General features: G+C 34.5%; 1 protein-coding gene across 1 annotated transcript in view; it reads left to right on the forward strand.

The window, feature by feature from the left end:
* Positions 1 to 13,966, forward strand: part of RYR2 (ryanodine receptor 2) — a 362,813-nt gene that overhangs the window by 332,219 nt on the left and 16,628 nt on the right. The window contains exons 83-94 of the mRNA XM_088522870.1: positions 210 to 290; positions 1,224 to 1,312; positions 2,964 to 3,092; positions 4,028 to 4,132; positions 5,149 to 5,230; positions 6,362 to 7,665; positions 8,116 to 8,180; positions 9,868 to 10,015; positions 10,577 to 10,663; positions 11,463 to 11,681; positions 12,463 to 12,593; positions 13,419 to 13,461. Coding sequence (XP_088378996.1) covers positions 210 to 290; positions 1,224 to 1,312; positions 2,964 to 3,092; positions 4,028 to 4,132; positions 5,149 to 5,230; positions 6,362 to 7,665; positions 8,116 to 8,180; positions 9,868 to 10,015; positions 10,577 to 10,663; positions 11,463 to 11,681; positions 12,463 to 12,593; positions 13,419 to 13,461 — 2,483 coding nt within the window. The remainder of the gene's footprint in view (positions 1 to 209; positions 291 to 1,223; positions 1,313 to 2,963; positions 3,093 to 4,027; positions 4,133 to 5,148; positions 5,231 to 6,361; positions 7,666 to 8,115; positions 8,181 to 9,867; positions 10,016 to 10,576; positions 10,664 to 11,462; positions 11,682 to 12,462; positions 12,594 to 13,418; positions 13,462 to 13,966) is intronic.

Genomic DNA, 13,966 nt, shown 5'->3' on the forward strand with positions numbered 1-13,966 from the left:
TGTATGAAGATCATTATGTTTTGTAATTTATTATTAATTTTATAAAATGAAATACTATCTGCCAAGCACAAGTCATATGTGTGACCTATTAGTGGCTATATTTTTTCTCTGTTTTTCTTTATTCTTTTAAATTAAATATGGAGATTTTCTTTAGGGAGACATAGGGAGTTACTTGCCAGACTGCAATAATTTGTGCTCCGTTTCTACAGGAGAAAAGGTGATGCAGGATGATGAATTCACGTGTGACCTCTTCCGCTTCCTTCAATTGCTCTGTGAAGGACATAACTCAGGTGTGTAGGCATTTAAGCCAAGGTGATGGTAACTCAGGATAAAAGCTGCACATTGCTGCTTTTGTAAAATATAATGAAAGATGATTTCACTGCTGGGTTGTACATGAAGCAAAGCATTGGTTTGGAATTATTATTATTTTTTAAATCCATGTAGACTTTATAGAGAAAATAATGATGGGTTTTGGATCATGACTTATTGGGAAAGGTAGATTATAGAAAAAATGAACATGGTTTATAATGTCTAGTCAATGACTGAGAGGAAAAATGAAATGGAAAGCCTTGTAGTATATTTACCATATCTTGGTGTTTGTAGACTTTGTGGCATGCTGTTTGTCACAAATGAAAATTAGAATTCTATGTATCATTACAAGGACATACAGGAGATCTTTTGGAAAGTAGCATGTTTTAAAAATATGAAATCAAACAATACTAGTCATTATGTTAAGCATATTTTCATTGTTTAATTTGTTTCCGAGAAGTCTCTATGGTATTATTGAAACAACAGCAAAAAAAAAAAAAAAAAAGCTCTTGGACTTGTTTATGACTTTGTAATGCAGAGTTGTATAATAATGGAACTTAATTTTGCTTTATTTAGCAAAATATAGGTGTAATTCCATTAGTATTTATTGAGCTCTAATGATAAAACTGGTCAGCAGTAATGCTTAGTTAAAGCTTTATTGGTGAAAAATATGGCTTTCTGGCTTATGGGTTTTCTTCTGAGTGATAGGTGGTCTCTGCAATAAAAAACAATAAATATCAGAGTTAAAACCTTTGCTGAAGCTAAAGCATACTTGTAAAAAAAGAAGATTTTTTTCTATTCCTTTAATCTATACTTTCCTGCATCATGTTTAATCAGAATTAATGTGAATGTGTAATTTTGTAAGTGTTTGACATATATACGAATGCAAACTAAGCATTTCTTTGTGCTTTTAGATTTTCAGAATTACCTGAGAACTCAGACTGGTAACAACACAACTGTTAATATTATCATTTCCACAGTGGACTACTTATTGAGAGTTCAGGTACATTAATTTATAGAGTAATGAAGAAGATAGCATTCATTTCTTGCATCTGCACAGCATGTACCACTATAATCTTTTATTCATTTTTTTTTTATAAGGCAGTATCTACTTTATATTTTCTTGTATATTTGGTGTTCCTCCTTCTCTAACTTATTCTATGAAACCTTGGAGCAGATGATACTATTTCATGGCCACTTTCTGCATTGCTAGATATAGGTCCTATGTCATTTTCTTGTTACTGAATGTGAGGCATATCCTCACTGTATTTTATTTTCCCAAGAAAAGAATTCTAGTAGGAAACACTGCGCTGACTTTCTGGACATTAAAAAAATGGCTGGGTCTTTTTGCTGCTTCTGTGGTATTAACAATAGCCCAGCTCATAGCCAGAGATGCTCAGCATCTATCTCTATAACGAAGCTCAGACCCCTTTCTCTTTCATATTTTTTTTTATCTATGTGCTTTTTTATTATTATTATTTTCTGTCCATTTGTTTTTCTTTTCATGATTCACTGGTCCCTTTAGCCATATCTTGGAATTTCCTTCACTAATAAGTGGTTTGCTGCCACAAAACATTTATTTACAGTAAAATTTCTCCCTTAACGTAAAATGTTCAACCACACCAGAGGAGCGCATTGATTTGTCATCACATTTGTCCTGCTCATGGTGCCCATGTTTTTTAAGAGAAATTCTGCAATTCTTTACTGGTTCTTAAAATACTGTTTATTTGCACTGTAAGAGTCAAAGGTGACAAAAGTGTGAAAGACCGATGTCAAACATTATCTGGAAAATATAATGGAGTCTTCTAACCAAACAGAGCAGGTAGAAAGCAGAAACATGCTAAACAAGAAGTAAACATCAGTGAGTATGAATTCACTTGAACTGTGGATTGAAATAGCAAACTTTTGATTGAAATTACTCTTTGGCTGTAAAGTCAAATTTTCTATTTCTCTGATTTCTCTGAAAATGCACAGAACTGCACATGATACTTAATCAGCTGTATTTGTTTTAAATGTACTGAGTTAAATTTTGCCTTTAGCATTTAATATATTGTGTTTAAGAATTCTAGTCTGTGAAAACTGGTCTTTTTAAAGTTGCTGCTTTTATCAGTACTGCTACTTATCTTTATAGAACAATAGTAGTAATAATGACAAGGAATTATTTGTATTGTATTGCTTATTTTGTTGAAACGCTTAGCTCTCCCTTGGCGGAGACAGAAAGAATAATCATGCGCACCAAGGGGCAGTTTTTTCTACTATTAATTAATTTGTTCAAGGAACAGCATGCAGAATTGAGCTACCAGTGAATACTCCTTTGCAGAATGCAATTATTTGTGTTTCTAAAAGCATATACCAACAGATCTAAAGGTTTTTCTTAACTCAATTTTGAGGGGTTTTCTTCATTTTAGTTTATTTCAGTTCTTATTGGTTTATCTTGAGATCAAAATATAATTCTTGAAATCATACTTCAGAAGGATCATTTAAACTTAAAACTAAATATTAAACTACTTTTCAAAATTCTGTAATACTTACATAAACTAAACACTTTTCAAAACTATATTACAGTTTAATGTCATTTTTATTATTCTGCTGAAGAACCAGTTAGAGGCAATTTGGCTACATAATCTCTTTGTGCTTCTTGTAACTGTTTTTAGGAATCTATTAGTGATTTCTATTGGTATTATTCTGGAAAGGATGTTATTGATGAGCAAGGACAACGAAACTTTTCCAAAGCCATCCAGGTTGCAAAACAGGTTTTCAATACTCTTACAGAGTATATCCAGGTAAATTAGTTTCATTATAATAACATGGATTTTGACAGAACTTCGTCTTACTTTTGGCAAAAAGATCCAATGTGAATAAATGTAATATCAATAGAGATATAATATAGATACATTTGTGCATCAGATCTACGTTATTTCTTGTATTTAAATAGGAAACAGAGTTTTAAAACTTGTTTAACAGTCACGACTCCTTTTGAACTTCAGCAGTTTAGTCAATTTTACAGTTATTGATAGATAATCTACTTTGTTGGTCTGCAGGTTTGATGGCAGTTTTTTTCTTTTTTGTTTAATTTGGAAATTAAATGTCCTATGTATTCAGAGGGCTTTAAAGAATGTGTCATTCACTGAAAGATTAATTTCAAAATATTTTTTTAAAAAATGATGATAAGACTTTTGAGATGTCATAACTACTTGTCTTTTGTGATTTTTAGGTAATAAGTATTTTATTCAATCTCAGTCATCGAAAGATTTTAGCTTCATGCATGCTTCATGCATGCACTCGGAATTTGGAGTGTATAGAAAAATGTTTCTTTAATGCTGTGTTGTGGAACAAGTAGAATATGCTGGAAAATGTATCTCTTATACCAATGTCACATCAAGCTTTTATGAGGATTTTTGTCTTACAGTGTAAAATAGAGAAGAATCAGCTTGCAAGTGTGTACTCCTTCTGCATTTGCACTTTAAAGATGCAAACAGATAAAATTTTTGTGGTTCTGAATTAGTATGTTTATGAGTAGTTGGCTAAAAACATCCCAATCTGAATGATTATAAGAAATGGGCACTGCTCAGAGTCAGTGGTATTGTTTGTATATTTGTGTTTCATAGAAGTTTCTAAAGGATAGCCCCCAACTATGCACTGCCTCTATGTCTTCCTTCCTGTTTTTATTGTTTCTTGCAAATTTAACCCTGCCTTTCTTTTCTTATTGCCTGAACAGGGACCATGTACTGGGAACCAGCAGAGTCTGGCACACAGCAGGCTGTGGGATGCAGTGGTTGGTTTTCTCCATGTGTTTGCTCACATGCAGATGAAACTGTCTCAGGTACCTTTTCTTGCTTTTTAATTTTAAGTTGCTAGCTCTTTCATAAAGTTCAAAATGACTTGTTAATATCTTTTGGGTTATTAATAATAGAACAGTTAATAGTGGAAGGATGAGAAGAAGTAAAAGAGACAGAGAGATATTCAAATACAGCAGAATTGAGGGTATAAATTTTAGAAGTATAGTGCATGTGAGTAGCAGGCCTGTTAACAGAATTACAGATAGTGGGCATGAAATCAGGTATAGACAAATGAAGCATATTACCTGAATTCAGGAGAAAAAAAAAAAAAAGTCTTATGTATTCATATTGAATACATAGTTCTTTCACCATTTTTTTTCTGCAGTTTTGCCTGAGTCTTTCACGCAGAATCCATCTTTCATGTTTAGGTGTCTATTTCAGTACAGATATGTAAACCTCTAAGATTCTTCTCCTCTCAGTAATGAAAGAGGGTATCAGACCTTTTGGATGTTAGCACTCTTCTCCTGGAGTGTCGAATTAGTCTGTTATCTAAGGATATATAAATGGAATTTTATTGCTTTTAATTTTGAAATTGTATTTCAACTTTTCTTCTTCCTTCCCACTCCGTAAAAGTTCAGCAGCTAATAATGGAGTCAGTTATTTTTAAATCATGTTACAGTTTGAGCCTTGTATGCTAAAGCCATTGTTTTTACAGGACTTTACAGCTGTGAACTTGATTACGTAGATAACAGTATTAATTTAGGTGACATGAAACATTACAGAGGCATGATTTGTGAGCTTGACATATCCAGTTATTGCTTTAAAAATTATTATCTTCAGTTTTCACTTTGCCTCTGTTAAATTACTGTCTGCTACACTAATGATTCTTTACATGTTTGATCCTGTAAGAAGTCAAGCAATTAAATATATTTATATCATATTCCTTTTGATAATAATAGCCTCTAATTTCTAAGTCTTATTTTTCAGGGTGAAATGTGCATGCATGTATATAAATGTCAAAAAGTCAATAGATATATAACATACTGTGTTCATTATGCAGGATTCTAGTCAAATCGAATTACTGAAAGAATTAATGGATCTTCAGAAGGATATGGTTGTCATGCTGCTGTCTATGCTGGAAGGTAGTTCAAATTTGATTTGGAATTCTCTTTCACAGTTGTTTTACCAATTTTTTTACATTTCTAGATTTTCTTCATGTTAGAAGTAATGCGTCATTTTCCTTTTGCTTTTTAATTTTCCTTGTCAATTGTGAGGGAGCTACTAGGTCTTACAGTACATGCAAGATTTATATATGGTAGTTTAGATCCTATTTTACAATGTCAGAATTAGATAAAAAGAAGATTATATAGAAAAAGAAGTTTTATTTTCTTCCTATGAATTTTGTTTCCCTTTTAGCCTAGGTGAAGTTATTTACTAATGAAATAGAAATCCTGTATTCTATCTACTGAAACATTTATCAGTCATTTTATTAAGAGCATTACTGTTTTGCATTTATATTGATGGTGATCTTAGCCATAAAGAACAAGCTTTGATTTATCCAGGGGCTAGGTTCAAGGCCTGCTTTAGCATAGCATCGTGCAATTTTAGTTTTGTAAGCATACCCAAGAGCACATGAGCATTGTCCAAAGCTATTACTGTTTATTTATCTGTACTTCATGGTAACATATTAGTGCTCCTGAGAGTAGACCACACCAAAAAGACTTACAGTACCTCTATGATAAAAATGAAAAATAGATATTTGAATCATCTGTGTGGGAAACTGGGAAGAGAGTGAAGAAGGATTACAGTGATTGCGGTGTAGCATGGATTACGACTGCTGCCACTTGGTTAATAGGAGGTCTTTGCTTTGGAAAGCAAAGTGAATTCTCAATATGTGTAAACTGCAGTCTGCAAGTGGCCTATAGAACTATTCATCTTAACTGGTATGTTGCTAGTTTTGCCTATGCCACGCAGCAGTAAACTATTTGTAGTGTCGCTCTTAAAAGCTGCCACGGGTTTAGTGTATTATTAATTTTAACAGACGTCTCTCTATATGGTCTGTTAATTCCTCCTTGGTTTCCATGGTTACTACATGTTTAATGATACTGTTTTTAGTAAAAGATTTCTAATTTACAGATAACTTTTTTGTTTGAGAGTGCTAGTTAACAGCTTTTCAATTTTACCATGTGATCATTTCATGAGTTATAAAACACTTATCTTTGCCAAAACATTTGTTCCCATCAATATCTATTACTCATTGTCATCATGTCTAGGTAATGTTGTGAATGGAACTATTGGCAAGCAGATGGTTGATATGCTTGTGGAATCGTCCAACAACGTGGAGATGATTCTGAAGTTTTTTGATATGTTCTTAAAACTTAAAGATTTGACTTCCTCTGATGCATTCAAAGAATATGACCCTGATGGTAAAGGCATAATTTCGAAGAGGGATTTTCACAAGGCAATGGAAAGCCATAAGCATTACACGCAATCTGAAACTGAGTTTCTGCTATCATGTGCTGAAACAGACGAGAATGAGACCCTGGACTACGAAGAATTTGTGAAACGATTCCACGAACCTGCCAAAGACATTGGTTTCAATGTTGCCGTCCTCCTGACCAATCTCTCAGAACACATGCCCCATGATACCCGTTTGCAGACTTTTCTTGAGCTGTCAGAAAGTGTTCTGAATTATTTTCATCCCTTTCTCGGACGCATAGAAATCATGGGCAGTGCAAAACGCATTGAACGAGTTTATTTTGAAATCAGTGAGTCAAGTCGGACTCAGTGGGAGAAACCTCAGGTAAAAGAATCCAAGAGACAATTTATATTTGATGTTGTAAATGAAGGAGGAGAGAAAGAAAAAATGGAGCTTTTTGTTAATTTTTGTGAGGATACCATCTTTGAAATGCAACTGGCTGCTCAGATCTCTGAATCAGATCTGAATGAAAGGTCAGCAAATAAAGAGGAGAATGAAAAAGATAAGCCTGAGGATCAGGATCCTAGAATGGGTTTTTTCTCTCTTGTGACTATGAAATCAGCATTAGTAGCTCTCAAGTATAATTTAATGACTCTTATGAAAATGCTTAGCGTGAAGAGCTTAAAGAAACAAATGAAAAAGGTGAAGAAAATGACTATGAAGGACATGATCTTGGCTTTGTTTTCTTCTTACTGGAGCATTTTGATGGGCTTGCTGCATTTTGCCTGTAGTGTCTTCCGAGGCTTCTTTCGCATCGTGTACAGTTTGCTGCTTGGAGGAAGTCTGGTAGAAGGAGCAAAGAAAATCAAGGTGGCTGAACTACTAGCTAATATGCCAGATCCCACTCAGGATGAGGTACGTGGGGAAGGAGAAGAAGGAGAGAGGAAACCAACAGAAACTGCTCTGCCTGCAGAAGACCTGACAGATTTGAGAACTTTATCAGACGACAGTGATCTACTCTCAGATATATTTGGTTTGGATTTGAAGCGAGAAGGAGGCCAGTATAAATTGATCCCTCATAATCCAAATGCGGGTTTGAGTGATTTATTGAGTACTCCTTCCATAGTCCCAATGCCTGAGGTGCAGGAAAAAGCACAGGTAAGTGTATGTGTGTGTGTGTGTATATATACATATATATATATATATATATATATTTTCTGTCATATTGTTTTCTTTCCCATATGTTAAGTATAGCCTAGAAGCAGGACCTGGATCCCTGTTTGTTACTTATGATGTGTTTTTTTTAAAGAATCACATATAAACACAATCTAACTTCAATAGCATGTGAAGAATCACATATAATCTCTAAAGTTTAGACTCTCTCAGCTCACAGACTTGAAGCCTTCACTCAGTACTTTTTTTTGATTTGATGTTAAATCAGTGTTAGAATGGGTCTGCATAAATGTTGCCTGAAAGATAACTTTCCCTCAGTGTGTTTAAAAAAAAGTCTAGTCATAATGTTCTTTACTCTGTGTTTCCTTTGAACTAGATTTAAAGACTGTGTGCTATATTATAGTGCCTAGATACTTTTATTTTATCTCTATCCAGGAGCAAGTGAAGGAAGATGAAAAGGAAGAGAAGGAAGAAACAAAATCTGAACCTGAAAAAGCAGAGTATGTACACTCTAAGCTGTGATTCTACAAACTGTAGTTTGTTTCAGTGAAGATCAGCTCTTATTACACTTTCTACTTCACCTTTAATATTTTTGTCCAGTCTGGTCGTAGAATCTATTGAGAATCTTGTTGGAAGCAGTATATTTTGTGGAATATTTTAATCTGATAAATTAATAAGAATTAAGTCTTCTCTTGGACTGTTCTCACTGGGATCATTTTCATTCATTTGTTTAAGGTATTTTTGGTAAGCATGAAAGATAGAAAAAAAACTCTTAAAAATTGCAAGATTGCTTGAGTTCTATAGAGTAATTATGCAGCAGTGGTAGAGCCTGTATCTGTTTTGCCCATTCCATTTGTTAAGACATGAGTCTTTGAGTTATTTAGATTTTTCAAAATCTTAGTAGTTCAATTGAATTTTGATGAATTGTTCTAGTACTCTTATGTCTTTCTGCAGAACAAATGTTAAGTGACAATTTTAGTTTTTCAACAACTTAATATCTCACATTAAGACAGTAACTCAGAATAACAATAATGAAAAAAAAATCTTGGCTTTAAATAGTAAAAAACATGTCACTTAACCTCCTTATTCATGGTTCCTGTGACTAAAATCTCACTGTCCAGATTTCAAGCTGATTCCTTAATCTCAAACCCTGCCCTTCTGGAAGGACAAAAATTATTTTTAAACAATGCAGCAAATTTCAAAAGCAGCCAGTACAACTTTATGAAGAACTGTCTTGCTGACTTTTGAAGCTGACTTTAGTTTTGATTGGGGTGCTTGAATTCTTGAGTTTCAGCAACCTATATTATTTGTGAAGAGTGCCTTGCCTAGCACTTGTTAACTGCCCTGATACCAATCCTAATATAAGACAAAGTTTCAAGAGAGTTTCTTGAGTATATTCCAGAAAGAAGAGAAGTAGAAATCAGTTATTCTGTTTGTAGACAGATACAGAAAAATGAATAATGTAGATTATAGTTGCCTCTCAGTCTGGCTTGTCTTCAAATGGGCTTCTGTGTTCCTTTCATCTAGCATGTGTCAGATCAAATTAGCTTCCAGGAAAATTTACAGTTCCTTAGATAATGTGTTTGGGGTAGGTAACCCACTCCTAACTTTGGCTTTCTATAAGTGGGATACATTGTAATAATCACAGATCAAAACACTGTGAAACTTTCTTATCTGTCTTTCTACCTGGAGTGGGTACTTATGAAGTCCTCAGCTGTTGGGGGCGGAAATGCAGAATTTGAATCTTGAGGCTGGCCTTGTAAATACAAGAGGAACTGAAGTTTTCTGTAGCCTATTTGAGAACCAGGTGATTCAAGTGCATGAGGTGAGAGCTCTTCACAAGCTTCCAGACATTTATCATACAAGTGTTAGCTTCACAATTATGAGGCAGAGCTTCAGTTCATAAGGTTGACAGATTCTTGATTGCCTGCCTGTACCAGTTAGCATCCTTGCTTTAGGATAACAACCCAGTAAGTATAATTATCTGCAGACTTGTTAGATTATTACCCTCACTAATGTTTTGGGCTGAAGAGGGATAATTCTTGTTATCCATGTCAGTGTGCTGCATGAATCATGATTACTTAAGCTTCATGAGAAGATGTTATTTTTTCTTTATGAGTCTGGCTATAATGTTTTGCTCATTAATTTTATTAATACAATGTTCTTTTGGTTCATTTGTGCCCTAAGAGGAGAGGATGGGGAAAAAGAAGACAAAGCCAAGGAAGACAAAGGAAAACAGAAACTAAGACAGGTTCATACTCACAGATATGGAGAACCAGATGTTCAGGAATCAGCTTTCTGGAAAAAAATCATTGCATATCAACAGAAGCTTCTTGTAAGATGTGTTTAGATGTCTAAACTGTTAACTGTGTTTAGATTTTGGGAGGGATGTATACCACAAACATTCTACCAACCTGAAGAAGACAAGTTTATGTCCAATAAATTGCTCCTTTCTGTGCATAGTCAGCCTAAGAAAACAAAATGCAAAAGCTTAATGAGAATGACAGAGGCAAAGAAATAATTTAATAGACATGATATTAATTAAGACAGCTATTATCAGAAACACAGGCCTTCAGAGATAGTTGTGCATCACTGGAAAAAAAATTCCATTTTTATGTGAAGATGAGTATTGTCCAGTCCAGAACTTTTGCAGCAGATGAAAGTCTCTCAGTTCCCTGAGACACTTTTTGGGAAGTTATAAGCTGTCCTATATAAGAAATTTATTTAGATAAAAAGCTTAGCCTTTTTTTCCCTAGATTTAGGCTAAACATTCATTAACATTGGATAGTTTAGTTTGTTACTTAATAAAAAGTTTCCTAACAATTTTAGTAAACAAATAGAAGATCATGCTATCATTACTAAGCAAATAACATTGATGTTTTATTTTCCCTTTCAGAACTATTTTGCTCGAAACTTTTATAACATGAGGATGCTGGCATTGTTTGTTGCCTTTGCCATCAACTTCATCCTTCTCTTCTACAAGGTAAATTTATCATAGTATAACCTTTCAATTCATATATTGAAAATCATCTGGGTTTCATAGCTGATATTCTGTGCCATAAACTGCCTAGTTTACTAGATTAAATATCTACTTCATATTACACTTCAGATATCCAGCAAGGAGATGCTCTGTGTGTGTGTGTGTGTGTGTGTGTGTGTGTGTGTGTGTGTGTGTGTGTGTGTGTGTGAAGTAGTAGTCTGAAAATACCTCTCTTAACAAAGCTCTTAACAAAGTTCTGTGCTGTGGCAAGAGTAACAAAATGAATGGTATTCCCATTCCTCAGATGCTCCATTTGGCTGCAGGATGGTTTAGCCTGAAGCCAGCTTCACTGATTGCTCAGGCTAATATGTGTCAGCTGAGATTTTTCTTCAGCTGTCATGCTCATCTGAGGGTGTGTATAGCAAGGAAAAGTTGTAGGTTAAGCTGTCTGTACTGTTAGTACAACTCTAAAATTATCAAACTTAAATCAATTTCTGGCAGAGTCTTACTGAAAGATCAAATGCAGAAATGTCAGGAGTTCACTGAGCTTCTTCCAAGAAGGCAATGCCCTTTCTTGGATTAGGGAAATTCAGTATGGACTTAATTTGCTAGCACAAAATACATATATATATTTTTTAAAAAAGGTTTAACAGGATTAAAAGATTAAGTAGTTCCTGCAGACTTTTTCCTGCAAAAAAAAATCTTTCCTCATGGTGGCATCATCCTTGATATGATTATCCTTAGTGCAAGTATGAAACTCTGGTCAGAAATATATAACCACTACATTAATTGATTTGGTCAGGTCTCCACTTCTGCTGTGGCAGAAGAAAAAGAAGTTCCTGTGGTCCCTGCTGGTGAAAGTTCCAAGTTGAACAGCCTGGAAAGTGACAACAGCAGGGTCATTGCAGTGCATTATGTCTTGGAGGAAAGCAGTGGCTACATGGAACCCACCCTGCGGATCTTGGCCATCCTACACACAGTCATCTCCTTCTTCTGCATCATAGGGTATTACTGTTTGAAAGTAAGAGAAGCTGAACATCGTTTTCTTTCTAGCTCCCAACTATCCACCAAGTGGTGAAAACTGGGGCATTGTTCTCATTACTTTCTTTAAGCAGATTCAGGGACATGTGAAGAAAATCTATTCTGTTAGTATAGCATCAGCTGCATCTGCATTTTTGAAATGGATTTTTGAATGTCATCCAGCTAATGAAAGCCAGTTGTCTTCTAGAGAAAGTCTGATCATAACTGCTCAGCTGTCCCCAGTATTGGCAAAAAAGCACAAAGCAAAGAGCAAATATATAGAATATGCATGTGTTTTAAAGATGTTCTTTCTGGTCTTGATCTTTCTTTGCTCTCCACATTGTGAAACATTAGGAATACTTTAACAATTGAAAAAAAAAGTTTCTGGGTGCCAAAAGTGTGATCTAGATGATCCCAAATCAATATTTTTGGACTGGATTTGCTAAGGTTCTAAAGATTATTTTCATTTTATTCCTTTCATTTGGTTAACTCTAATAGCTCTGTGGACTGTGAGAGTCTTTGCAACTGAAGGTGACATTTTATTATGATAGAGCAGTACAGTGTAGCTGTATTTCTATGAATGATCTGGTCCTTATTTTTTTATCCCTTCAGATTATTCTGAGCAGTAGCCAAGACTAATGGCTTAATGGTTTGAAATATTACTTTTCATTTTGTTCAGTTTTTGCATTTAATTTTTCCTAACAGACACCTGTTCTTAAAAAAATTCAGATATGTCAACATATTTTAACAAATTCCTGATATTTTTATTGTTTCAATTGCAGGTTCCATTGGTTATTTTTAAACGGGAAAAGGAAGTGGCAAGGAAATTGGAATTTGATGGGCTCTATATAACTGAACAGCCTTCGGAGGATGACATTAAAGGGCAGTGGGATAGACTTGTTATCAACACACAGTGAGTTTTTACTTTTTATAGCTACAATCTCTACAGTTATTTAGTTGATTATCAGACTTATCAGAAGTGAACAATTATGGTGACTATATTTCCAGCAAGGGTATACAAATATTTAATGTTTAGTATCATGTTTAGTCATTTCCATTCTCAGTTTTTTGCTTTGAAAGTATTTTAATTCCTTAACAAAAAGATCACAATTTATTTTGCAAGCGCCGTGATCACAGAATCACAGAACAGTTGAGGCTGGAAGGTACCCTGAGAGATTTTTGTGTCCAACCACCCTGCCCAGGAAGGGTTGGCTAGAACAGGTAGTCCAGGACCTTGTTAAGTCAGATTTTGAATATTTCCCAGGACTGGGACTTCAAAACATCTCCGGGCAACCCTTTCTGTTTTTCTAACCATCCTCACAGTAAAAAATAATAACAGTAAAAATATTTTTTAATGTTCTAGTGCAATTTCCTGTGTTTCATTTTGAACTCATTGCTTCTTATCCTGAAATTATTGTGATTATTTTGTCCTGCTGTCAGTTGGAGAGTCAACTATGCTTTGGATCCTTGAAGTCTCTTCCTGGTGGGACTGTGTGACCCAGTTGCTTCATAACCCTGTCCCCAGGCATCAGCTCTGCCACTGTTTCTCAGCCAAGTTAGCATGACACTCCCAGCTCCATCATTCCCTGCAGAGATTTCACAAACAGCTGGCTCACAATAGCAACAAAGAGCCTCTTTGTAGAAAAAGCTAGTAGTTAATTCTTGGGATATCTTATTATCTGCTGAGTCTCCTCACAGTCCTCTAAAATGTAATTTTTTTTCCCCTGTTTTTTTTCAGGTCTTTTCCAAACAATTATTGGGACAAATTTGTGAAACGAAAGGTAATGGCTTAGTTTTAAAAATGTATATGAAAATAAATTTGGAGTTATTTTCGTGTTTGTAGAAGTGTGGACTGTACTTTGAAATATTAGTTTTGATCCATTGTAAATTACTATGTTTACCATTTTAAAGGGAATTCCGTACTCATCTTGTGCTTTCAACTACTTTTTTGTTGTTAAATTTGGATATTTGTTATGTGTAACTTGTTCCAGGTACTTTACCTTTACCTTTACTTTTTACTTTAGAAAACTGAGAAATTTCAAATATGTGTACGTAATTCTGTGGATACCTGTACATTTTTATGTTTGTTGCAACATATGCAAATTGTTTTATTTCTGTGTATGTAAGGATACATCTGTCTCTGGAGAACAGTGCTCCATAAATAAGGAGTTTTGAAGCGTCAGTCATTTTCTCAGATTCTTCTGAGTGAAATAAATGTTATGCATCGTACCTTAGAACAAAAATCATCTTTCTAATATGTTTGGACATTTTAAAAGCAGGGAAGGA

Source organism: Tinamus guttatus, unplaced genomic scaffold, assembly GCF_059628265.1.
Source record: "Tinamus guttatus ecotype Peru unplaced genomic scaffold, ASM5962826v1 Tinamus_guttatus_pri_ptg000011l, whole genome shotgun sequence".
NCBI lineage: Eukaryota > Metazoa > Chordata > Aves > Tinamiformes > Tinamidae > Tinamus > Tinamus guttatus.